The 25,087-nt window shown below is 36.6% G+C and overlaps 1 protein-coding gene across 1 annotated transcript; it reads right to left on the bottom strand.

Moving 5' to 3' along the window:
* Positions 1-227: 227 nt before the first annotated feature.
* On the bottom strand, positions 228-25,087 carry LOC145218103 (nuclear pore complex protein Nup205-like). The gene is made up of 44 exons (XM_080085498.1): positions 24,909-25,087; positions 24,350-24,524; positions 23,674-23,818; positions 23,064-23,223; positions 22,325-22,556; positions 21,769-21,850; positions 21,456-21,657; positions 21,130-21,228; positions 20,716-20,820; positions 20,185-20,340; positions 19,480-19,630; positions 19,154-19,296; positions 18,676-18,759; positions 18,025-18,238; positions 17,126-17,255; positions 16,686-16,800; positions 15,902-16,132; positions 15,436-15,564; positions 14,789-14,910; positions 14,127-14,335; positions 13,583-13,722; positions 12,997-13,193; positions 12,460-12,524; positions 11,515-11,636; positions 10,236-10,469; positions 9,791-9,901; positions 9,408-9,497; positions 9,123-9,269; positions 8,702-8,844; positions 8,526-8,619; positions 7,688-7,814; positions 7,129-7,260; positions 6,247-6,367; positions 5,800-6,008; positions 5,514-5,606; positions 5,084-5,196; positions 4,709-4,843; positions 4,145-4,249; positions 3,793-3,937; positions 3,022-3,170; positions 2,712-2,798; positions 2,161-2,338; positions 1,496-1,602; positions 228-485 (listed from the first exon to the last, which is right to left on the bottom strand). The coding sequence occupies exons 1-44, from the start codon at positions 25,053-25,055 to the stop codon at positions 330-332; spliced, it is 6,231 nt and encodes a 2,076-aa protein (XP_079941624.1). The 5' UTR covers positions 25,056-25,087; the 3' UTR covers positions 228-329.

Genomic DNA, 25,087 nt, shown 5'->3' with positions numbered 1-25,087 from the left:
CTACAAAAGATGCAGTTGGTTCTTTAAAAAAAACATAGACTTATCTGATTAATGGCATGTTCAGTTTGCTGCCCTTTAAGTTGCCGACATATTGGATTCATAAAATAATAATAAAAAGACTTTTAAATTCAAGCCACCTGTGTGCATAAGTATGCCGGTAGGACAGGTTGCTGCAATTTCACTACAAGCAGAAGAAAACTAAACAGCAGCCTTTTTCGAAAACACACTTTTGTAATATCGCAACCAAGGATTGTATTTTTGAGCAATTTAGAGCAAACACGGCAGTGAGTAAAAAAAGTTGGTCCGTTTTGAAACTGCTACAACTCTTGTTAGTTTACAGCAGAAGCATGAAGCTTGACAATGTGTTGAACTCGTCTAATCAGAGGTTGGACGAAATCGCCACCGCCAGCCCGGGCTTCGACTTCAATCTGGCCGATCTTTTGTAGGAAGTGGTCGGGCAAAGAGGATGGCAGTTCGCGTTTCAGCTAAAATAAATCAGTGTAAAACTTAGGGATAAAAAAGGAATTTGCAAAAACTTGTAAACAGAAACTGGGTTAATCCGGATCTTTGACTAATTTGGACAAAACTTCGTGGTAAGGCTTAAACTATTCGATATTGGTCAATCCGGACAAATTTTTGGATCCAAACGGGTCCGGGTTAATCGAGGTTTACTGTATGGCAGGGGTGTCCAAACGTTTTTTAACGGGGGCCAAATTTTACCAAGTAAAGACGCCCGCGGGCCAAATTTTCAGAATTAAGACACAAATTTACGGGATTTAAGGAAATTTTGTGATTTTGTTGAGTCAGCACCTTCCTTTTTACCGGTAAATGAAGTTCCATGATAAGCTTTTGCGTGAAGTAGCGTCGCCAAAACCCAAAAACTTAATCCAAAGTTCCAAACTATGGCGGGCAATACGCAACACAATTTAAAAAAAACAGCCGCGGGCCACTTAAAATGCCGTCGGGGGCCGCATTTGGCCCGCGGACCGCAGTTTGGACACCCCTGCTGTATGGGGATGTTTGTGATTTCTCAGTTTTATTGCGCAATACTCGTTGTACAACAGTAACGCCCGAACTGTCAAGTATAGGACTGAACTGACTGATGGTGGGGAATATGATGCGATTGTTCTTTCGATTATGTCAACCAATATATTTTTTTTGCTTTGGCCTTTTAACCCTCGGTATTTGTTTACTTCATTAACGTTTAAAAGGGTATTTTGTTTTTATTTTTGCGAAGTTGGTGGCACACGCGAACACTGCACAAAATCCCTAAAGCCTAAACAGTACAAAGTTTGGAAATTTACACTAAAAAATTTACAGTAAAAAATTCAGTGCAGCCGAGTCAAAAGTTGGTTCAAGTATTGCTAAAAATGTATGTATTTATATTACTACAGAAAAGGCAAGTAGCTACTTAGTTAGTTATTGAAACAGTGTGTGAAGTCAGAAACTGACCCAACTTACAACTACAACTCTCGACTGCATTATTGCAACTTACCTTGTCGACATCGGCTCGCCTGATTCCAATTTGCTTCCCAAATATTTGTGAGCCGCTTACAACTTCACTGTCCGCAAAACTGCTGTCAGCACCAAAGTTTGAGATGTCTAATAGTCGCAAATATAAGTAAGTTTATAAAAGAGTTCAAAATTGGTAATGGAAACACACAAGTTTAAGTAGTTTAATACTGCTGATGCGAGGCAACCTCTTACACAGGGCAAGGCATAAGCAGTCATAGAAATCTAACTTGTACATGTAATTTAACAACAGTTTCTCTACGAATAAAATCCACGTTAAACCTTAAATGTAAACAATTGCTTTTTTTACAGTGAATTGTTAAGGACAACGGTGAAGTTACCAATCGTTTGGCATATGGCATTTTAAGGCCATCAAATTTAAACGTGATTGGTCTTACTCAAAATTCCCCTTTTTTTTCTTTGACCAAATGCTTGTTTTGTTTGAACCAAGATTTAAGTTTATTTGAATAAAAATATATGTGTTTTATAGTTCTTTAGCTAAAGAAAAGTATTTTTTGAAGTCATCAAAGTTTTTTAAATTATTTGGTGGCACCGTAGTTGGTATAACTAGTAAGTTAACATAACGGGTAGACACATAACGAAACAAGAATCAAACCAAACACGACAAGAAACACTTTTATCGCTCACCTTGAAGGCGTCTCAGAGACCCACGCGAAAAACTCTCAGACCTGCCTTTGCTGGGGAACAGAATATTGCTGTTTGGCGCCTCTAGCGGCTCGGCCCGAAGCACGTAGTAGTCGAGGTGTTGCCATAACAACAAAAGGCAGTTCTCAATGATGTAGTACAGACATTTGAGATGGGACGTCTACAGAAAAAAAATAAAACACGTGTACACGAGTTTAAAGCAGGTATGTGCAGTCTATAATTAAGAAAATCTGACAAAAACAACACGGATTAGATAAACAATTATGTGTACACATAAGAAGTTTATGAAAAAACATCAATTGTTTGCGGTTAAAAGTATGAAGAGTTCACCCTTACAGCATCATCAGTAAAATATACCAAGCAACGATCTGCATAATTTTATTTTAAATTTCGAATTACGGCTCATTTTAGTGCAATTATGTAGACGTAAGGAACCGAATTTAACTGAATTTTACCATTCTTAAGCAAGCCCAAGCGCAAAAATGTAGCATATTTTTGAAATGTTGTTGCAATTTAGCCTTCGTCATGGTTACCTTTTGTCGTATTCGCTTGCGTAGAATGGCTGAAGCCAGATCTTGTTCCTGGGTTAACGAAAGCTGCTCTGACGCGGCGTTGACGATCTGCGAATACAATTCTTTTTTTGGGATTATGCTTACATGGCTTCCCATACCCAACAAAAAACTCTTATAATTACGAAGTGTACAGAAGTAATGTATTTGGCTTTTTCATGCTTTAATCAACAATTTTGCAGGCGCATCTCAAAACTACAACGTTTATATCTTCTGTGAAACACAGCGCTCAAAAAATAAATCACAGATTTAATCCAATAAACTTTTTACCAACCTCCTTCAGATCCTGAGCGCCAAGGGTGTTTACATTGTCCAGTTTCCACTTCTCTCGTTTTTGCTCCTCGTTTCTGGCACTGTATCGTGCGCTAATGGTACGGAGTATGCGAAGTAAAACACCAAGAGCAGATTGACTCCGGAAGTCCTCTGCAAAAATATGTTTTTATGCAGACAATTGTGTCTTAGGGGCTAGGGATGGGTCAAAACAGCAAATGTTTGGTGCATTGTGACAAACATTCCCAATTACTCGCCAGTTTTGTAGCTTTCCAAGGTCCCTTATGTCAAGAGCGGTGTATTATGCTGTACAGGCCCCTGAAATACGCGTTTTTCCACCATCCAACGGATTTAAAAACAATCATGTTTGTTGTTGGATGCCCTTTCGAACACTATTTTCGTATGTTAGCAGGGTATGAATAGGCAAATTTAATGCTCAGGTCAGTTTATGCAACTGCTCGGCCGAGCACCCAGCATCAAAAACAGCGATGCTTGGTACCGAGTACTCGGCTCGACTCGGGTCATCCCTATTAGGAAACACGTTAAAATGTTAGCCCTAGGTTGAGAAATAAACAGAAATCATGATACGCCTTTTCTAATTGGAAGAGCAAACAAATGTTGCATTTGGCGAGCAATAGGTTCCCAATAGCTGATCTAAACATACGATTTTTTTTCAGCAAAACTTCATGCGAATTTTCCTTAATTTTTTGCGGAGCTTCTTAGAAAATGTGTTCATGCGAACAAGGTTGTGTGTTAAAGCTGTGTTAATATTTACCTGTTCCATACGCAACTGAAGCGGTCTCCGAAAGATCAGGGGCAAACAGCAATACTGACGAGTCTGTTACATCGGATGAGCGAAGCGCAACAGCCCGACAGTAAGCCAACACGTTTCCTCCGATTTCGTGTAACAACGAACTGACCTGAAAAAGTAATAAACTATTTTTTTTACTCTGATATATCACTTACCACTAGATTATAAAAAGAGATTTTTTTTGAAAAAATGAGTGTTACTCTAAATTTAATGAGCAAAATAGACGCGGACTCGAGTTGTAGCCTAGGTTTATTTCAGCAAAAAATGGAATTAAATACAAATAAAACAGCTAAGTAGGTTTTAAGTAAGTTCGTACTTGCTGAAAATCTAAATCCTTGTTTTCGTTTTGGGCTTCACGTTGCATTTCGTTCAATGTTGGATCGGATGGAAACAAATGTGGAAGCAACGAAAGCAATTGTCGCTGGAAAATAAATTGCATTCAGTTACTGTTAAGCTTAAGCCTATATCACATGTGCACAATTTTCGGCCGCGGTTACTAATTTATGCGTTGTTGACTTGCACATACTTATAAACCGGTGCATCATAAATTTACAGGATCGCTTGGTGCACCTTTATATCGCCTGATGCGCATTTATACCTTTCGGTGCACATTTATATTGCTAGGTGCATACCTAGCGGTATAAGGGTACACCATGTGATATATTTCGGTGTTTCAGGACTTAGTGGCGAAATGCAGGGTTTATGAAAACGTTTAAATACTAAATTTTCACCTAATGTGTTATAAAAAGCAAATCCCGAATACGTAGCAGATATTTCACTATATTTCACATTATAAACTAGGGAAACAAGCGCAAAAAATATTAAAACCCACTGCCGTCAGAGAACGAGCGTAATTTGTTTTCACTTGACTTTATCTTACCTGAATTCGCAACATGTGACCTTGAATCTCTGCAAGATGACCTTGGGGCACATTACCGAACATTGTGGGGTCGCTGTAATCTTGTGCCGCGGTTTGTGACAAAATGCTCGTCACCAGTTTTAATTCAGTAAGAGCCTTCAAATAAAGAAAACTGGGATGTTACATATTACAAGACTATACTGTACAAAAGTACTCCATGTTGCAATGCAGGGACTTACGGCTTTTGTGCAAAAACTAGACCCGATTTTTGTTTGATTTCGTAATGAAAAAGCTAAAAAATGTCGGCAATTTGGCTATGCGATTAACCGGTTTCGTTTATCAGTTCAGCATTCTTTAACAGACAGTTGAGTTTTCATTTTTTTGATAACACCTAACCTGGATATCGGTAGGAATGGAACTTATGCGTAGAACTGCGTTGATAATTGAATCAGCATGAGCAAGTAGGAACTGTAGGATCAATGCGCTTGCTTCGTAATGATTTGAACCACCTGGCGAGGTTAGAAAAGCCAATAAAACTTCAAATTTTAGTGAGGTCAATAAACACCAAACCAGCAAGCATATTAAAAATATTTTTTAATCACATGGCACAAACCATCATAACAGAGGTTGTCATACAAGTCATTACTATTGTGACAAAACAAGAAAAATGGCATGCGATGTTGAAACGATTGTCGAGGCCATAACAATACAACTATATCAATATTATAGCATATAGTGTTTCTCTTATAGCACAAAATACACGTAGTATCAGACATAATAATTTTGCGTGCAAAATCAGCAGCGTTCGTGTATTGGCTTAACTTACCTAAGGTGGTTAGTAAACTTGCACAAAACTGCAGGGCTGGAATAAGGAGTTGTCTGTATCTTCCCAATACGCCAGGCAGCAACGCGTTGAACTCTAGTAAAAGACACAAAGTATTTTCAGCAAAAAAGTAAATACTCACACCAACAACAGTACTACTGAAATAAAAGTTTAATATTTTTTTAATTTTCTTCACTGGCAAATATTTAATTTCTACAGAGGATTATAATTAAGAATTTGTTTTGTTTTGTCGATCTGTGAGTGCAAAATATGTCAGACGAAAAGATACCTTCGTTTTCGGCACTTGGTCGCAAATCTAGAAACGAGCATTCCGTAAGACGAGCCAAAAGTCCACTTTCGATCGTTGCTCTAGCGCCACTAGTGGTCTGTACAATCGCACACAACAGCGCCATCTTCTGTTCGTAGATGTAAACAGCTCGAAGAGGTTCGGAAGTTGGGTTCAGGTATTGTTGTAAACTCTCGTCCTCGGCGGCAATGCTTGAGAAAAAAAGGGCAAAAACGGATTTCATTTATATAAAAATGACTTGATTTTGACCTGAATTCACATTTGTATCGTAATTTTACGTTAGTCCAACTCTCACACCAGATCTTGCTTTTTCAAAAAAGTCCACTTCGGGCCGGGTTTTGGGCTTGTACTTTCAGGTTTGGTTTATTTTCTAGGCCTGCTTACAACACTGGTTCTTTGCTTTGCACTATTTATTTGTTAAACACCAACCTGTGTGCGATATGACTCAGAGAACCGTTCTTTACCATGTGTTGAAGCCAGATCTGCTGGGAATCGATTTGTACGATGGAATCCAAACACGCCAGGGCAAGGACTCTGCATACACTCTGACCTGGAGAAATAAAATAAGACACATTATTAAGTTCACTCCAAGCAAGCGCATGGAGGTCTCAACTGACTACTCATTAAAAATTATTATCTACTATATTAACTGGGGATGGGCCGAGCCGAGCCGAGCCGAGCCGAGCCGAGCCGAGCCGAGCCGAGCCGAGCCGAGCCGAGCCGAGCCGAGCCGAGCCGAGCCGAGCCGAGCCGAGCCGAGCCGAGCCGAGCCGAGCCGAGCCGAGCCGAGCCGAGCCGAGCCGAGCCGAGCCGAGCCGAGCCGAGCCGAGCCGAGCCGAGCCGAGCCGAGCCGAGCCAGAACCAGAGTACTCGGTACCGATCGTCGCTGTTTTTGATGCTCGGTGCTCGGCCGAGCAGTTGCACAAACTGACCCGAGCATTAAATTTGCTTATTTATGCCCTGCTAACATACGAAACGAGTGTTTCGAAAGGGTATCCAAGAACAAAATGGACTATTTTTTAAATGCGTTATTAGGTGGAATAACGCGTACTTCATGGGCATGTACAGCTTAATACACCGCTGGTGACGTAAGAGACCTTGTAGAGTATAAAATCCGACAGCGTTCGAACAACAACACTTTAGCTAACAACAGAAATATAAAAACTTAAACAAAAAATATACATGGCGGTCAAGTAAAAAAAATTAATGGTTTGCAATCTGTTTCACAGTTTGTTCAATGACAAACTATCCGCTGTTAATAGGGCTGTTCGATTCTGAAATTCTTATTTCACAAAAAATACTCTATTATACCTGTGCAGGCATCTTTTGAAATGAGGTTGATAAACGAGTCACCGTAGTCTCGGATCAGCCTGAAGTTTTCTCGGTTGATTTTTGAATAACTGTCTTCCAACGAGGCTAAAATACCAGTGATTTCACGGCGACCTTCAAAAAAGATTTATAAATTTCCAAAAAACAGTCCAAGCCTTTAACATTATAACTTGCTTGGTGCTAGAACCATCTAGTCCTATCTGAATTCTCTATCACAAATTTGCCACTATGGTGTGGTGGCAGAATGGTTGAAAACACTAGTTTTATGTCAATCTTTTGAACAAATTGAAAGTACGTAAGAGATGGGATTTTGACCGAATGATGTGAATCGTAAATGCAAACAGTACACTAGTATAAAGTAAAGGCATACACTTAGGTGGAACCCAGTCCAGAGAAGTTCAAAACATTCAGGCGTGATCATATTCATTTCAGTGTCAAAAGTTACATGTGTTGTACCTTTGGCAGCAAATGTACCCAGCGTATTAACTTTGTTTAATTTACAGAACCATTTGCCTAACTTAAATTCTAGCAAAAAGCTTACCAGTCTTATTTGATGTTGGTCTTCTACACATCTGCATGTAGTAAAGGAATGCGGCATAAAGATGTGTGCGAACTTTTTCACTGATGCCGGACTGAAGAAGCCACTCGACAACTCCACGAATAACAACCTATATACACGGACAACTTTGAAATATCTCTTTTATGGCATCATCATACAATACACCAGGGGTCGGCACAGGGGCGTATCCAGACATTTTAAAAGGGGGAGGGGGGCAGTAGTTGTTTTGTTACCAATTCCGTCTTCTAATTCAAAACGCACGTTAAGCGGCAAAGTGCTTTGTCCAGAGTTGTATCAGGCTCAAGCACGAAAGTACAAGGCCGAAATCTGGGTTAGCTAGGTTTTAAAACTATTACAACCCAAAGAACTGTGTACAAGCAATGCAATAGTTTATATTTCATCAAAGGATACTTAAATATAATCTCGCAAATTGTTGAATGACATAAAAAATCACCTCGTGTGCCCACCCTGCAACACATACAGATTGCACATTTTTGGATGTACACATATAGTTTGGCTGAAACAGGGTTTAATTTAGTAACGGTATTAACACCATCCGCTAATACAGAGGTGGAAACGGTTTTATGCCGTGACAATGTGGTTTTATGAAGTAAAAACAAATTGCGAAATCTGTACTTCAATTGATCAGAAACGATTTCTATTACCGTTTTTTTTGCTTATTCGATTTTTTTTGAATTTCTTCCTCTAAAGACCCGGAAAATGAAGAAAGCACTGTTGCTGACGTACTTAAATCAGATTTTGCACTCAACTACTCTTCGCCCTACAATTCTACTCCAAACTTCCGAAAAAACGATTTTACCTGCAAAGGAGCAATGTCGTTTAAGTCGATTTCCTTTTCGTTTTCGGCATTTAGGAGTTGCGAAAGTTGCCCGTTGTCGAAAAAGTTTGAATTTCTAAAAAATATCCATAGATATCATACATCTTCAAACATAAAATCATACTAAATTATTCCTTAAGAAAACAACCATTTCTTACCCTAATGACTTCTGGTTGATAAAACATGACCGAATTTGCATGACGAGTGTTAGAATGACGCCAGCGACCGGTGACGTAAGCTCCTGGACTGCGTCACTCTGACGAACGCGGTTAGTAAGGTGCTGAGCAATTTCAAGAAGAGCCTGCAAGCAAAAAAGTCCATATATAACGCATAGAAAACCCAAACGCCAAGTCCATTAAATCAATAAATAAAAAAATCCCTTAAGTTCAACGGTTTTGTAATTACATGAATTAATCCCGCAACTGTTGTTTTATTTTATGCAATTATCTGGATTCGTCTGTATTCTGAAGTGATTACCAAAACAGTTTATAGAGTATACTTCGATACACCATTTGCAACCTCTTTAATCACAATTAAACTTACATGCTGTCTAATAGTTGCATGGAAATGTTCGTTTACCTGTTGTCTGGTAGCAGTGGCAAATAAGTCAACCGGACAAGCCGTCAGAGAAATTTCGAGAGTGTGTCTCCACGCTGATAAGAAGGAAAGTTTGGCGTGCACGGTTTCTCTCGTTTTATTGCGCTCCACTGCAGTGTTGAGGATTTTCTGAACGTCAAAAAGTTGAGGTTTGAAAAACATATTTTGTTTGATAAAAAAAAATTTGGTGTATTTTCTGCAACGTTTGGGTTACAGATGTAAATCAATCTTTTTTTCCGTAAAAAACATTGTGCTGGAAAATTGTACCTGCACGTCTTGACTGGCCAATTGTCTTCTAGTGACGTCATCTGTGGCTGTTAATGTGCCAAGAGTAGCTTTCAGCAATTCGTGAAGAGCCTGAACGCATGAAAGCAAATTTGGGTAAACAATGACAAATTAACTGATCCTAAAAAAAAAACAGATTTTTGTAAGTATTTTTTTAGTATAATTTCCAAACAAAACCAACAAAATTGACATAGTATGGAGTATAATTTGTAAAAGGAAGACATACGACAGGTTAAAAACCTCTGCTCCAAACCCAGTTGAAACTAAACGTGCAAACAACTTTTCAGTTTTTTTTTTACTTACAGTTAACTGCAAGAAGGCCAACAGGACAAAAATATCGTATTATAGCATAAAGTTTTGCAAACCTTTATATCACAATATTGTACGCCATGCTCGTTGGTCGTCTCGCATGATTTGATGGCTTGTTCCACAACAGTTGGTACAAACTGATCCAACGACAAAGCTGTCGGAAAATCCTAAATCATCACATACTGCTGATTATAAGGTAAATGCAAAGATTTTTTAAAAAACACTAATGGCTAAGGTTCGAGGCAGTCAAAAGTAGACTTTGATTAATTAAAAGTATTTTTTTTCATTTAAAAGGAGATAATTTAGTTCAGTAGTTTCAACAAGAAAACTAAAATATATATAATGTAAAAAATTAACAAATAAACCAAATTGAAAGGCAGGCTTTCATGAAGATATGCGAAATATACTATGGTCTATACAAACAAAATGAAACAACGTGAGGTGTGGTGGTTGAACTTGCAACACTCATCCAAATTGGGCAATTGTTTACAGTGGTTTTACCTGAGCGAAATCCAGTACGTCCAACATTTGAAGGATTTTCATCTGCTCTGTACCGCTTCCACGTGGCGAAACACCGTCGGTGACGTTTAGGAATGACGAGGAGGTGACGTCCGAGCGATCACCAATCATGGAACGCACAGTAGTGTTGCGGGGATCAAAGCTTTGCCCAAATAAGGAAGTGCTGTTCATAGTTTTATTTCCGAATGCCATCCTTGCTTGATGTTGAAATAGCAACTGTTAAATTGAAAAATAAGTTATAAATGGAAAATAAACTTAAAATGGAATGTGTCCAAAACGAATTTTTTTTTTTTTAGAGTTTTAGATATTACAGTACACATGAAATGACCATTTTCAAAACCAGAAAGGTGGCTTAGCACATATTGCCATTGCACATATACTATGACCTATTTCGTAATGGGTCTCATATCAGCCACTGTATTTTATACTTTTAGTTGTTTCTGCAAGCAGAAACTCATGGGTCCCCCACACAGGCAAAGTTGTAAATAGTGCATTTTTTAAAATAACTATAATAAACTTTGGTTCTATGAGTTTAAACAGGACAAAAAAAAGTCTGCAGAAATAATCATGCTGTGTGAGATAGAAACTACACAAGTCACATTTAATTCGGCAATTGTTTGCAAAATTTACCTATTTTAGGGATTAGTGGGGCTACATGGTAAAACTCAACAATCAACACCTCAAAATGGCATATTCTACGAAGTGTCAAAATTTTATGAAGTTCAAAAAAACAGAAAAAAACAGAGTGAAATCAAAATGTGTCCCCTTCAGGGAAGGGGACCCATAAATATATTTGTAGTAGTTGTTTGTCTATTAGTGTGTGCACAAAAGAGTGATTGACTGAGTCAAGTTAGTATTAAAGTATTCGGTACTACTGGGCTTCCCATGTTTCGTATGTGGAGGAATTAGAATTGATAAAGTTACTTGATTAACTTAAACAATTATACACAGATATGGAAGAAAATTTAAGAGGATCCTTGTTAACAAACAAAATCAAGGGAGTTTAAGAAATAATACGACCAATTATAGTGGTCCATGCCTAGTTTTCGATTTTTATTTTCAGACAATATTAAAAAAAAGTCAAAACGAAAATATGAGGTTGTAAATGAAAAAACAAGGCGACTCATAAATGGTTACGTCATATCATTTCAATCCAAAAATACTTTAGCAAACAATACAAACAACATGTATGAAAAAATAATGGCCAGTGTTTGCTCGTATGCTTTACTGTGAATACTCAACATGCTAATTATAACCTTACCTGGATAATACGTTGAGCGTTGGTCCTCTGTTGTTTTGCAGATAACGAATAAAGTTCAATCGCGGTCATCTTCAGTAGCCAAGCTTGTTGCATCAGATGGTTATTACTAGGTTGCTCCAAATCTGTTCCAGAAAGGATTTGGTTATTAGTACAAATTATCAGAAAAATCTGTTTAATTGCAAAGAATCATAAACCGTTGCCTATCACTTGTTAATCCGGTTAATAGCATCACACAGCTTGACAAATTACTCATGCGATTAACCGGATTCGTTTGAAGTGTGAGTTAAGCGCTGATGTTCCACTTCATGTCACGTCAAATTATACCGGTCTAAAGAGATGTTGAAACGAGTGATGCAATAAACCTGCGTCAAACGTTCGGGCCAAAACCGAATAATCAGTTCAATCGTAATAAATGTTGAGATTAGAGTTTTATGTTGGTAACGTAAACCTCGATTTTGACGTGATAAATCTTTTTTAAAAAAACAGAGAAACCGTCTGTCCCTCTTTAAAACCGGGTGCGATATTCAAAAATTGCGGAGAGATTTATTGCATAAAGTTTTAACAATAAACTTCTACCCAACAATATTTAATTGTTATTCTTTTATTTCTGTCTCAATGATGTCCATGTGACAAGTGAAATACTTAAGTGACCATGCGCCGCATTAAATTTGTTTAGTTCTACTTAAAGTTGAATTGGTCTTACCTTTGAATGTGTTTCAAGTGTCAACTATCGTAAACATACTTTATGTTTAATTCACATTAATCATTTGTTCTTGATTGTATTTAAATTTACAATAGCATTGATGTCTTTTCCTGTCGTTTGGGTCAGTATATTTATTACAAGAAATATGAACAAATTAGTGCTTCATGATCCGCAATTCATTTGTTTTTAACGTTTGGTATCACACTAAACATTTTTTAACATTTTGAGAAAACAACACTCGCCTTGGGTGGTGAATGGCAGAAGCTGAAGATGTTTGTAGACAAAGTCGTACGAAGATCGGAGATATCTGAAAACAATACGTGTTCACAAAAACAGTTTGAAAAACTTAAGTATTTTCGGCATAGAGAAAAATATATATAACTTACAGGTGTGTCATTCTAAATCTAAACATAAATTGGGCCAAAACAATGTTCTGAATGTCTATCTTTTCTATGAGAAAATTTTGCGAGTTTTTATTATCAATTTTTTGGGGAATGTTTGCAACAAGAAAACCTAGAGGCACATTTTACATCACAACCTACTTTGAACATTAAGCTTTGTTAAGTATAAATAAATCGGGCTTACTTATGGCCGAAACTTACACTAAGCCACATCAGTGTCTTAATTTCATCTAGGAAAATCCAACTTAAGGCCTCATCCGGGTTTCGTTTTAAACAAATTTTAGGTAAGGATTATTTTTTCAAATTCGACGCTTAACTTAATGCCACTTCACAACTCTCATATATACGAGTAAGCATATTCTAGCAATAAAAACTGACCTCATTACAGGACCAGTAGTTTCAGCGTTGGCTGATAGTCTATAGAGCAGCTGGTAGCACAGTTCGGCAAGCTTAGGTGTCTCAGTGATGGCCAGTGGATGACCGGACGCTTGTTGTCCATTTGCATCCATACCAAGTGATAGAATGGTCAGAACTGAGTGAAGACATGAACGAGGGGTCGACATAATCCCAGGATCCTAATGGTTAAATAATAAATTTTAAAATTCGATAATAATAATAATATATGGATATTTTCCTTTTTGACGAAAACATTGGTCATTGTAAAGTCAAATCAACAGCAATTTACAAATTTTGTGGCATAGTTGTTACAACCCTAATTTTGATATTATATCTTGATAGGATAGGAAAGTCTGCTCTTCAAGGACCTGTTCATATGCCCAATAGGGAATAATGACCCAAATATATGTAAAAAGTGACATAGTTTAAAACATAGTTTAGTTTGAAACGTTAGAGAAACACTGCAATAGTCAAATATAAAGACGCAAAACTTCGGAACAACGACTAAGTTTCTGCTGGAAGTCCACAATTATTGGTTAAAATATTGAAAGGCGAGGGCGCGTTGTACCTGTAGACTTGTTGAGGACGTGGGTTTTGTGATATCAAAACCAAGTAAGAATTGACTGAGATTTGGTGAAGGAAGATCGATACAATAAACCAACAAACGAAGAAGGGCAAGTCGGCATTGACTCTGGTGAGAAGCGGAGTCTGAAAAAGTACAATAAGATTTACAACTAAAAGTAGCGCAGCATTAGTTTTTTGGTTTGTTTGGGCTGGACACATTGGTCCTCTATGGTTATGCACTTCGTTAAACCTTTAAAAATTGTGATTTTGAGCTGCCTCATAATGTTTGAACTTTTGGCATTTTGGGGGTTGATAGTATTACTAATTCTGAAAGGTTAGCAGAAAATTGAAAACGATACGATATAAAGAAACTATTTTAAAAAGTATCATAAAATCTGCATTAAATAGAATTAATAATTTGGTTAAAGAAAGCTAAGAAGAATATACAAAGCTTCAGAAACCGGCTTGATTTGGTATAACGCCTATTAAAGGCCTGCTGTACTATGATTTAGTTTGTAGCAAGGCAGTTTAACATAAGGTAAACCAACCGTCGTCGTTTTCATCCAATTCGGGGCAAACTGTATCAAGGACTTCAACAAAACCGTGCAGAATTTTTTGCCGAGTCATCAACCCGCACGAATTCATCATCACCATGACAACCTCACGATGAGTCATCACGGATGAAAAACACAACCAAGACACGATTTTAGTTGCTAGGAGACCGAGTTGCGAATGGGTGGTGTTGTGAACAACAAACCTACGTCACAAACGAGTACTATTACGTCATAGAAATTAAATCGACAAAAATACATAATAACAGCATTACCCCACTGTAATATGCTTACTTGTTCGAAAATTTATGAATTACCGGACTAGCATAAAACAATCCATAACATAGGTCAGATATTTTCTAACACAGTAAACCTCCGCTAATCCGGACCCGTTTGGACCAAACAAATTGTCCGGATTAGGCGAAGATCCGGATTAACCGATGTCGATTAGTTCAAGTCTTGCCACATTACTAATGAATGCTACCTCGAGTTTTGTCCGAATTAGGCGAAGATCCGGAATAACCGAATCCTGTTTAACCAACGTTTATTCTACAATTGTAATATTGAAAGATCAGATATTTATACATTTTTTTCCAATAGGACTGTAAGTCCATTTTAATTAACAAATCCTTTTCATTAAAATGGTAAGCAGTACATACTTTGCTATGCTAACGATGTAGTCTGCTTTTCCTGTCTTGGTGTTTACACCCAACAGTAGCTTATCGAGAGTTGTAATCAGCAACGGTTTTCCACTTTCTCTCATACTTGACAAAAACGCATCCTTAAAAACATTCACACGTCGAGTGTTTTAATTTGCCAGGTATTAAATTTAAAAAACAGAAGGCTGGATGGCAAGTGGCAAGCAAACATATATCCTACATGTTTGGCCAATTTAAATCCTAACCGATCCAAAATGCACAATTATCTTTATAGATATCTAAAACAATGGCAATGTTGTTAAGTAGACAAGCAGATTTAAATGGCTTAACAAGGAGGGCAAAACTAACTTTAAAGACATGTGACATGTAGACACCACAATATCCATACAACCGATTTACTTGTTGTGGCAAAATTTTAATGACTTAGTGTGGAAACATATTTGTGTGTTGCGTTGGTTGGTGCTACCCGATTTAAACAGTATTTAAAAAGCAGGTACATTTGCATTTGTATGTTGCGTTTTTTTTAGCTTTTATATCACACCTGAAAAGAATCGATGTAACAGTCTTTATTTTGTTAATCTGTACTTAAACATAAAGTCAAAAATAACTTGGTTACCGTTGCCGACCCCTAAACTAAAGTAATATACCTGAAGCTGTAGAGCGTTGTAAAGAAGTTGCATCGCCAATGAAGCGGCTTCCACTAATGTGGCTTCAACGCATGGTTGAGATGTATATTTGTCAAGGTAAGTAATACAGTCGGCGATGATGTGCATGACCTAAACGGCCACAAATGATTTTGCTTGAGGTATTGCAAAAATGGCAACCTTTACATACAGTAAGCGATATAAACCCACGAATGTAAGTAAAAATAGTTTTAAAGTACAAATTAGGCAATGTTAAACTTTTTCGACATACTAGTAGAAAATTGAATCAGTGAGATTCGTCTTCTAATATGTCCTAATTCTGGGTGACAAAAATATGACGTCACGCCTAATACAAAACAACGCACCAAACGCACCGACTCCTCCATATTCGCCACTTTAACTTAATGTCATATGTGTGACTCCAAGGTAAGGAAAAACGTAAAAACTGTGTTTAAGAATTTATAGGTACCATTTTGAAGAAGTTTCCCTCGTTGTATATGTACAGCAGTAATGAAAATCCAGGAACTTTTCCACCCCTGGGTGAGGTGACAGACGAACGAACAGTGCTGTCGTGTAGGAAACTAGATTGCTGAGTCATGCTGTCCATGCCGAAAACTGCTTTGTCAGCACCGAAGTGTTCAGGATGTGGCTGGTATTGCAGCAGAAGGTTGTTGAACAATCGCAAAGATGAAGACGCGACCTGCAAAAACAAACGAATCAATAACAAACAACAAAGACACTGAACCCAAAAACGCACGATCAAATGGAAGTTGAACATTTCTGAACACGTTCATATCAAGGTCTAACATTTAAGCTTTAAAATAGCGAAAAGCAACTATTCGTATCCACATGTTGCAACCTATATATGAGTTCAAAAGGGCGATTTACAACCTTGACATAAGAGTAATAAGGGTGCATGAGGGGTTCACCAAAATAAAGTAAGTGTTAGTAATTTGCAGTGTTTGGTACGTTGTGGTATGTTTTTCGTTCAATTAAAAAATAGCTAAATTAACAGTTGCATTTTTTTAGTTTAAAATTTTCAATGCTTGTTAAACGACTAAAAACAAAAACAAATTGTTACGTCAATGACAATGGTACATAAAGTAAGAGCACGGGTTAAAATAACATAAATGTCACTAAATTACAACGCATGTATGTAAACTACCACACAATACATTAATCGTAATTCGAGACATTTAAAAGATTAGGTAAGTTTTATATTTTGACATTGTACCAGTAATAAACATATGTACCTCCCACTTTTCTTCAGGTCGTATATAAGAACGAGAGTTGAACTTCAGAAAAACTGATTCAATCGCAAAAGACAAATATGGGTCGAAACCAGGAGCGCGTGTACCTTCACCAAGTCTGAAAAAATCAACAAAAAACTAGAAAGGTGGCTCTCCGATATGTTGCCGATGTAAATGAACTAATACTTAACCACTGAAAACCCACACACACCGTTGGGCATTTTACAACGGACATGCAAATATTCTAATTTTAATTAGGTCGTTTTCCTAACGTGGCATTTCGAAACAAAAACAGTGTGACTATTTTTTAAAATCTCTTGACATTACATAAATCAAGATGAGCTTAAACAAAGGTGATCATATATTGTGACGTAAACAGTTTTTTCGTATTTGTTACCCAGTCAAATGCCTCTATAACCTATAAATAAATCAGAAATAGTAACATTGATAAGCTGGCCCCTGATTCAGTGAGCGTTCCAAGTAACTTGAGAAAACCTCTTGACATCGGAAATTCCTCTTCTCTGGCTTCGACTTCCTCAAGTTCAGAAAGTAAACCAGCAGATTTCGCTGAACCTGAGCACAAAAAATAGCAGATACTCTCACATAAATACTGTGTAAGGCTGTCATGTAAAATGAAAGCTGCAGAAAGTTTGGACTAGAATTTTCTTTTTTTGAAAAACATTGATGCTGTAGTTTGGAATTTTAACTATACTGTGTTTGAATAGAAAAAACTTTTGTTCAAAGGTCAAATATGTGTGTCATGTCAAAGAATTCCAGGAGTCCATTCCTAATGTAATATTATTATGCATTGGGCATGACGTTTATAGAAATATAAGGCTGCCATAAACCAACTAGTCTTTGGAACTAACAGCATATAATAACTTAAACAATGGAAAGCGTGGATTTGAGGGGGTCGCGAAGATGCAACCCAACTCTGAATGATTTTATTACAAAACTTTCCCTTTGACTTCTGTATAGCATAGTAACTCAAACGACCGTTTTTCTTTACAACGGGCGCAACAATATTTGCGATTGTATACTTCTATAATTGCGTTTTTGGGCTTTTCTTAACATAAAAAAAAATAGTGAAATGGTTAGTGAAAATGAGCCACAAACACAATTTTAAGGGTTTTCCGGAGAACAGCAAAATGCCGAACTGTTGCAGGCACGTAGAGTAAAGGGGCCCCATGTTGTTATATAATCTGTAATGGGGGTCGCATAGTAAAAAAGGTTGAGAACCACTGTTTTAAGCTATTGTTTTGCCCACCAACATGATGGGAAATGATATTTAATATAAGTGTTTTGGAAATGGAGGAAAATGTAACCAAAAAGCAGTACTGACCTGACCACGAATCTGGTACAGTTTGAAGAAACTGAGCACTGTCCATAGCTTGAAGGACACCCATAGCAATGTCAGGTATCCTGGCTAGCTGTGTAAGTACGTTGAGAATGTCCCCCTTTAAACCAACAGGTATTGGACACTGCAGTAGCCCAAAGAGCACAGCACATGATGACCACTGGGAGTGCTCATACACCGTAATGCAAGCAATTTCATCCTGTATGAAAAAAATATCCCAAATTGTAATAAAAGAAGCAGCACACTTAGCTAATACTACAAATAGTTATGTGACAAAAAGTTTGCATCCGAATGCAAAAAAATGGTAGGATGGATATGGAAAGATGTTGAACAGTTTGGCATGATTTTTTTTTTTTTTGAAACCATTCGCTGAAAATATGCCTTTTTTCATCACAAATAGTAGATTTAAAACAGTGACATCACATTTATGTTTAGATTAGGTGTAAATTATTAAGCTCATTGTAAAAATACAGCACTAAAAGTATCAGGTAACAGTTAGTGCAGCTAGTGAATTATTTGCTGAAAATGGGACAATGATATTCAAAAAATATATTACAATTAAGAAAAAAAATCACTTCACAATAATTTATGGCCAATAAAATAAATTTCGTTGTTTGTACAAAACTGGTTGCTTACATATTGTAGTATTTTTGCGATAAGACGCATCACTGCCTGCAAGCCCTCAACCTCTTGAGGAGTAATTGACCTTGGCTGAACGACCTACAAATGAAAAGAAGTTTATGACAGATTTGTCAAGTGGAAACTAATACAAAAAGGTAACTAAATACTGAGAACATAATGCAATGGAAACAAGAATGCAACCACATCTCCATAAAATGCATGTTAGATCTATCACTGTCAATGCAACCCTAAATTAAGGCCTACTTTTTAGTAAGTAGATTCTCAGCCATGTTGGGGGTTCTAAATTTCCACCCCTGGCCTGATATCAATTTCTGTTCATTAAATTTTCTAGCCCCTTTTTTGCTTACAAATATTTGAGTTTTTAGGATGTAGTATGCGAACAACGGATATTTCGAAAACCACCCTTCTAATAAGGCACACTTGTTCCATTCGGGAAAATAATAGGGGTTGTATTTTTTAAAGCAAGTCCAACCTGTGCAGCATGTTGGTGATGTTGCATTGCAAATGGATTGGTAACATCATGGATGGGGCGATCTTGTCGCAAATTGTTGTAGTATTGCTGACATGACATAAAAAAGTGGTCCCAAGAAACTGTGCTGCTCTCACCATTACCACCTGAAATATTTTCTTAAATTAAAGCATGTTTTTTAACGTTGTTTAAAATATAAACGTTACAAAAGTTATGTCGGAGCATTAAAACTTTGATGATGATTTGCCGTTATAGCGAGCAGCAAATAGCAAAGGCACGCACAGCATATTTTGGGTAACAATTTGTTTCAACCTTTTTGAGATTTTTACCTATATTCACTCCATTTGCTTTGAGCATCTCAAAAGCAACCCTTGCACTTCGACTGCCTGTAGAAAGGGCTGCAAGCATGTGGAGATAGGGAATGTACAATAGAGGTGGCAGAAGATCACCTGATTGGCGAATAAACTTGAACAGCGCCATCTAAGGGCAAAAAAGGATTCAAAAATTAAACACGGTAAAAAATGTTTGATTGTTAAACATTTATCTTTCATAACAATGAAATAAACATTTTGAAAAAATCATGGTTTTATAGAAATTTTGTCATCATCAGACAATCAGCCTTCAGACGTAAACTAATTTGGCATTTTGATTTGTCGGTCAAACAATAACTTCATTCCGACAAGATTTATGTGGAAGACAATCGCTCATTGACCATAATTCTTTCAGGTCCATGTCGGCAGGTCTTCGTTATAATTTAGGGCCATTTTAGATGAAAGCAAACAGTATATATGTCTTAAACACTGCCTGCTACATTTAGCCCTGCAGAGATTTTGAAGTTTTTATTGATGACTTTGGGTTGTCAATTATTTTAACTGGAACAGCAATTGAATACTGAACCAATGAAAAAGTGAAAAAGTGTAGCAATTTGGACTTTAACTGGCAAACTGGTCAAGTTCAACAGCTATTTTACAACAAAAGAAAAATGGAAAGGTTACTATGGGTCAAACTAAGGTCATTACATCCATACATTGCACCTGTTTGTGTGATAAACGCTGGTGGGTTTTGTTAGGTGATTGAACAAATGTTCCAGCATCACCAACCATCACTGATTCATTGGGACTCCAAAACTCAATAGAAAGCTGAAGGTCAAGGGGGTCCTTGTTGTACACACATGTGATCAACTGCATCAACTGTATATTAAAAGCATAAGTAATTTATAAATGTCAATTAAAAATGCATTTAAACAGGTAGTTCACTTTCATTGGACTGTCAATTCCATGTTTATTGAAAGTTTAAAGGTCAGTGCTTAAAAGACCTCATAAGGTTCTACAGATAGGAATGCAAATTACAATATATTAACATCATAGAATTATTCTACAACAAAGAAATAAAATCTAGAATACTTCTATTCTGTTTGTTAAAAATCTGGAAACCTGGTTCAAATGAATTAGGATTCAAAACTTCCTATTGGCTATCCCAAATTTTTCAAGCAAATAAAGTTATCTACTGTATGTGCACAAGCATAAAGTAGTTAATACACCTAAGGCAACATGTAATTCAACAACCTGCTCGAAATCTTTTCTACATTCTGGTGGTGGCTCTTCTCCTGCCACTAAGTGAAGCATAATGATGCGAGCCACTTCGTCGCCATGGTTGCGCATGTCTTTAATCTGTAACAAAACCGTAAAATCAACACCACATGCAGATTTAAATAATTTTGGTATTAAAATCTTCAGTTAAACAAAATCAGTCATCTCTAGTCACATGAATTGCATTTTGTCTCTTTGGCATCATTAGTCACCATATAGAGAAGGTCTGGTCAATTCAGCAAAAATACATAGCACTTTAACCTAGAACTGACTGGCTTTAAAAATATTACATGCAAGGATCAAATTACAAGTGCTGTCTGGATCACATGCAACTGGTAACAACATCCACAACTAGACTGGTTGACCTAATATTTTGTCCAATAATATTACCTTCAAAGGCATGTTGACAATAAGGTCAGTAATCAAACCATGGATTCGACGCAAGTAAAACTCTTCTGTGTGAAATCCAGGCCCAGAAACAATATTTTCCTGTAAAAAAAACATGTTAAACCCTACATTTATTAACATTAGAAACAATTCCAATTTGCCTCTTCAAAAATTGCTTTTTTTTATGCTTTTGCATCTATTTGTTACATCACTGAACATAGTCTTTTCTTACCCATAATCACACTTTTTTAGTTTTATTCTTTAAAATTGTGTTCGTAAGTCAGTTTTGACATGGCAATTGAGCAAAGTTATAAAATATTATTACTTACTTTGATAAACAAAAATGCTTTTTCTGCTAGACAGGCTTCCAAAATGTTTTCATCTTGTTCCAAAATATCTGCATTAGGTTGCAGGACCTTCGAGCCAGTAAATATTTGTGAGGGAATTTGTGAAACTGTTCGAAGAGAAATGGCCCATCCCAACTGCAGACAAGCCTTTATTCCTATAACTTTCCATGAACCAGCATGTCCACTAAAATAAATTGTATAATTTCAATTTGATTTACATTGTAACATTCAGTTTTATATATACGGTTGAAAATAAACAGATAAAAAGAAATACAGTTTCCTAAATGTCACCTACCATTCTTGATACAATACTTTTTGAACTAAAGGAAGAAATTTCTTGTCTGAGAGTAAAGGGTGTTGCAGTAGTTCCTCTATGCCTGTAAATTACCGTTTGTTACCAAAGTTTTTGATTAAGTGTCTAAAGTGGGCTGCACGTAGTATATGTAGAGATGTGAATAACATGGGCACTTGGGAGTTAAATGAGATTACAAGCTAATTGACTCATCTGCATCTTAAAACTACAAACACACAATATTAAACCAGATGTCGATAAAAAAGTTGTTATTTTGCAAAGGAGGCGTTTTATAATCAACAACCTGTTAAGGGGGCAGTGTTGAATTTTTTTAGCTGTAATTGTCTTTATAGATCAATCTATTGTTACACTTCGACAATAAACATGTTTCAAATTCATATGTCAATTAAGAAAAATGTGCTTATAGATATTTTGTATTTCCGGAATTGTACAAGATTGACAGAAACTTTGGACCACATCTTGCTGCCAAAATCAATTCGCAACCTTGGCAAAAAACAGAAGCGCGGTGTATGAACAACTTACACAATAAACAACTTACTTTCTACATCACTATCTGCCTGAGCATCACATGGAAGTAAAAAGGAATACAGAACAGTAAAAACAAGAGCAAGAGTGGATGCTGCTAACTTTCCGTCAGCCTCACTGTCAACATTCTTTTGCAAATGCCTGATTATATCAACAGCATCATTTGCAGATAAACCTGATTGACCAGCCAGGTAGAACAGACATTCAGACAGACACTGACGGATCTCTGTGATCAAATCTCGAACCTGACAAGAAAATAAATAAATAAAACTATAAATGTGGCTTTCCTATATATTTCCATTTGATATGTTTATATCCTATTTAATGATTTACCACATAAACCATTTGATCAATTAAAATTATAATTTTGCAAGCAAAAATGAATGGGTCCTCACACATGTGTTTATGCAAATGAAATTGGTAATGACAAACTAACTAACAATTGTATAAATTTAAATAAGTTTGAAGCACTCCTTCTTAACTAAATTGTTAGCAAAAACCAGCATAAGACCAACAGAAATATGGACAAAAGCAATATGGGTCGCCTTCAGACAAGGGGACCATAACTAGTACCCTTTAAAATAAGGTTATATGCTGTAGTTGATGACAATAATCAAATGCAAAGTTTGCTTTTAATGCATAATGATCCAAAACTGTAGCCAAACATTGGTTGTATCAAAATACTTTGTTTATTGGGAGGAAAAGGCTATAAAATTAGAGTTCCTTTTAACCATAATGGTTACCACTAATACCTGCTTTCTGTGTTTGGCCCCACCCAATCCGCGTTGCTTTCCCAATTTCTCCATCTCAGTTTCAACTTGAATTTCCACAAGCAGCTTTAGAATCTGTTTAGTAAGTCCACTTTCCACAAGTTCATTGGTGAAGGTGGTTGCCAGGTTCACTGCATCTTGACTGACACATAAAAATGTGTAAACCTTTTTAACACTTAAAACTGCATAACAGCACATTTATCAGCATAGCCCTTTTTATTAAAAAATACAGTTATTGGATGTAGCAAACAAACAAGATCATCACAGTATAACTCCTTAAATCTAATCCTAACTTGACTTTCCAAGTGCATTTATGCAATTGTAATGTAGTTTTACACGGCACATGGGCAAACTATACATGGTCCCAGAGATTGTGTTATATTTTACTTAGTTTCGACTTGGTACCATGCAACAGATGTAAAAACAGTTAGAAATACATCGTCCAAAAATTATTGTTTTTGTTCGGTAAAAACAAACTGTTTTTGTGTGTCAATCAAATTTGTTTAAAATAACCCAATCATTTTAGGAACAAAAACATTTTAAAATTGCCCCATAAAGAAGCAAACATATACAGGTCTCATTTATTTCTTACGGCAAATCAAGAGTCCAAGTTCTTCCTCTTCTGCATTGTATTAGGGTTTTTAATATGTTGACAAGATTCCTCCTTCCATCCCAGTACAACAAAACAGCAACAAGTCCTCGTGAATAGTTTGGATAGTTTGGAACCTGCTGCTCAGCTACAAAAAGATTCACTGGTTAAAAATTGGAAACATTTCTATTGAACACACACAATTACTTGCATCTTTTTTACTACTGCACATAAGTTGTCCATAAATTACAGCACATAACATTAAGTACACTTGCCCCACTCACTACACTTAAAAGAAGAGTCATTTACAGGTTAGGTATTTTATAAAAACGCATTACAGACAATTTCTGTTATTCAGCCAAACCGTTTTATTACTTGGGAATTAAGCTTGTTATTTGCCAAAAACAAATGCTGGTTAATTGCGCGAAACCACTTGGCACAATAAACAGACAATAAACTGAAGCAGTCGTCTTCCCATACAATTTGCCAAAACAACATAAATGTGTCAAAAAAGAGATAAGATTTTTAACTTGTATTTGGTGATATTTTTCCACTGTCTATTTTTTTGTAATTTATATGTATAGCCCATTACATTTCTAATTGGCCTTGCAGATGGTTTTTGAATTAAAGGTGCAAACTTTGCAAACAGTACTGCAGTATTGAATATGAAAGTACGAACCTGCTGAAAGAAGTTCAACGGAAGAAAACTCATTGAGTTGAAAGAGGTCACTTAATATTAACGATTCTTCGATAAATGCTTCTTCCAATAACTTTCCACTTACTCCTTCTCCCTCTAGTGGCAGGCCAACAGTGTTTGCATTTCTCACTTTGTCACGGTGCTCACTGTTTGGAGCCTACAAATAAAATTACTAATAATTTACAAAATATTCATTTGGTCGAATTTTTTCAGCTGAACCAGCCATTTTTACAAGGAAATAAAAAACTTTTTTCGCAACTTATCAGTGTTGAAGTGTCTTTTTCCAACGATTGGAACTAACTTGACAGTAGCTTAAGGCGGACCTACGATGTATGTTGTTGTTTTTTTAAAAAAGACAAGCATTATCAGTGCTAACGTTTTTTAGGGGGGGCGTGAGAATAAATAAATAGTGTCAGGTGGGGCACGACCGAAAAAGTTTAAGAACCCCTGCTGTATACAAAAGGAGATTTTATTAATAAGAAAAGATTTACTGTGCAATTATATAATTTTGTTTTTTATTATATATATTTTTAATACATACCGTATTTTTTAAGAGAGATAAAAATTCTGGCTTGTGTTTTCGCAGCAGTGACTTTAACTTGTGAAATGATGACTGGCTGTTTTGCAAGGCAAATTCCTGTGTTGTGTTCCACAGATCTTTAAACGGAGTCCAAGAAACTTGCTCCATTGTGCATAACCATAAAACTAAGTTACAGCACA

This window comes from Phallusia mammillata, chromosome 3 (assembly GCF_965637545.1).
Source record: "Phallusia mammillata chromosome 3, kaPhaMamm4.hap1.1, whole genome shotgun sequence".
NCBI lineage: Eukaryota > Metazoa > Chordata > Ascidiacea > Phlebobranchia > Ascidiidae > Phallusia > Phallusia mammillata.
This window is presented reverse-complemented; position numbering and strand designations above follow the sequence as displayed.

Bases quoted from the DNA above. Each gene is read 5' to 3' on its own strand.
- LOC145218103 (XM_080085498.1), bottom strand. From the start codon at position 25,055: ATGGAGCAAGTTTCTTGGACTCCGTTTAAAGATCTGTGGAACACAACA. The intron at 24,525-24,908 runs GTATGTATTAAA...TTTTATTTGTAG, and splicing joins TATCTCTCTTAAAAAATACG to GCTCCAAACAGTGAGCACCG. The intron at 22,557-23,063 runs GTATTAGTGGTA...TTTTCTTGTCAG, and splicing joins GGGCCAAACACAGAAAGCAG to GTTCGAGATTTGATCACAGA.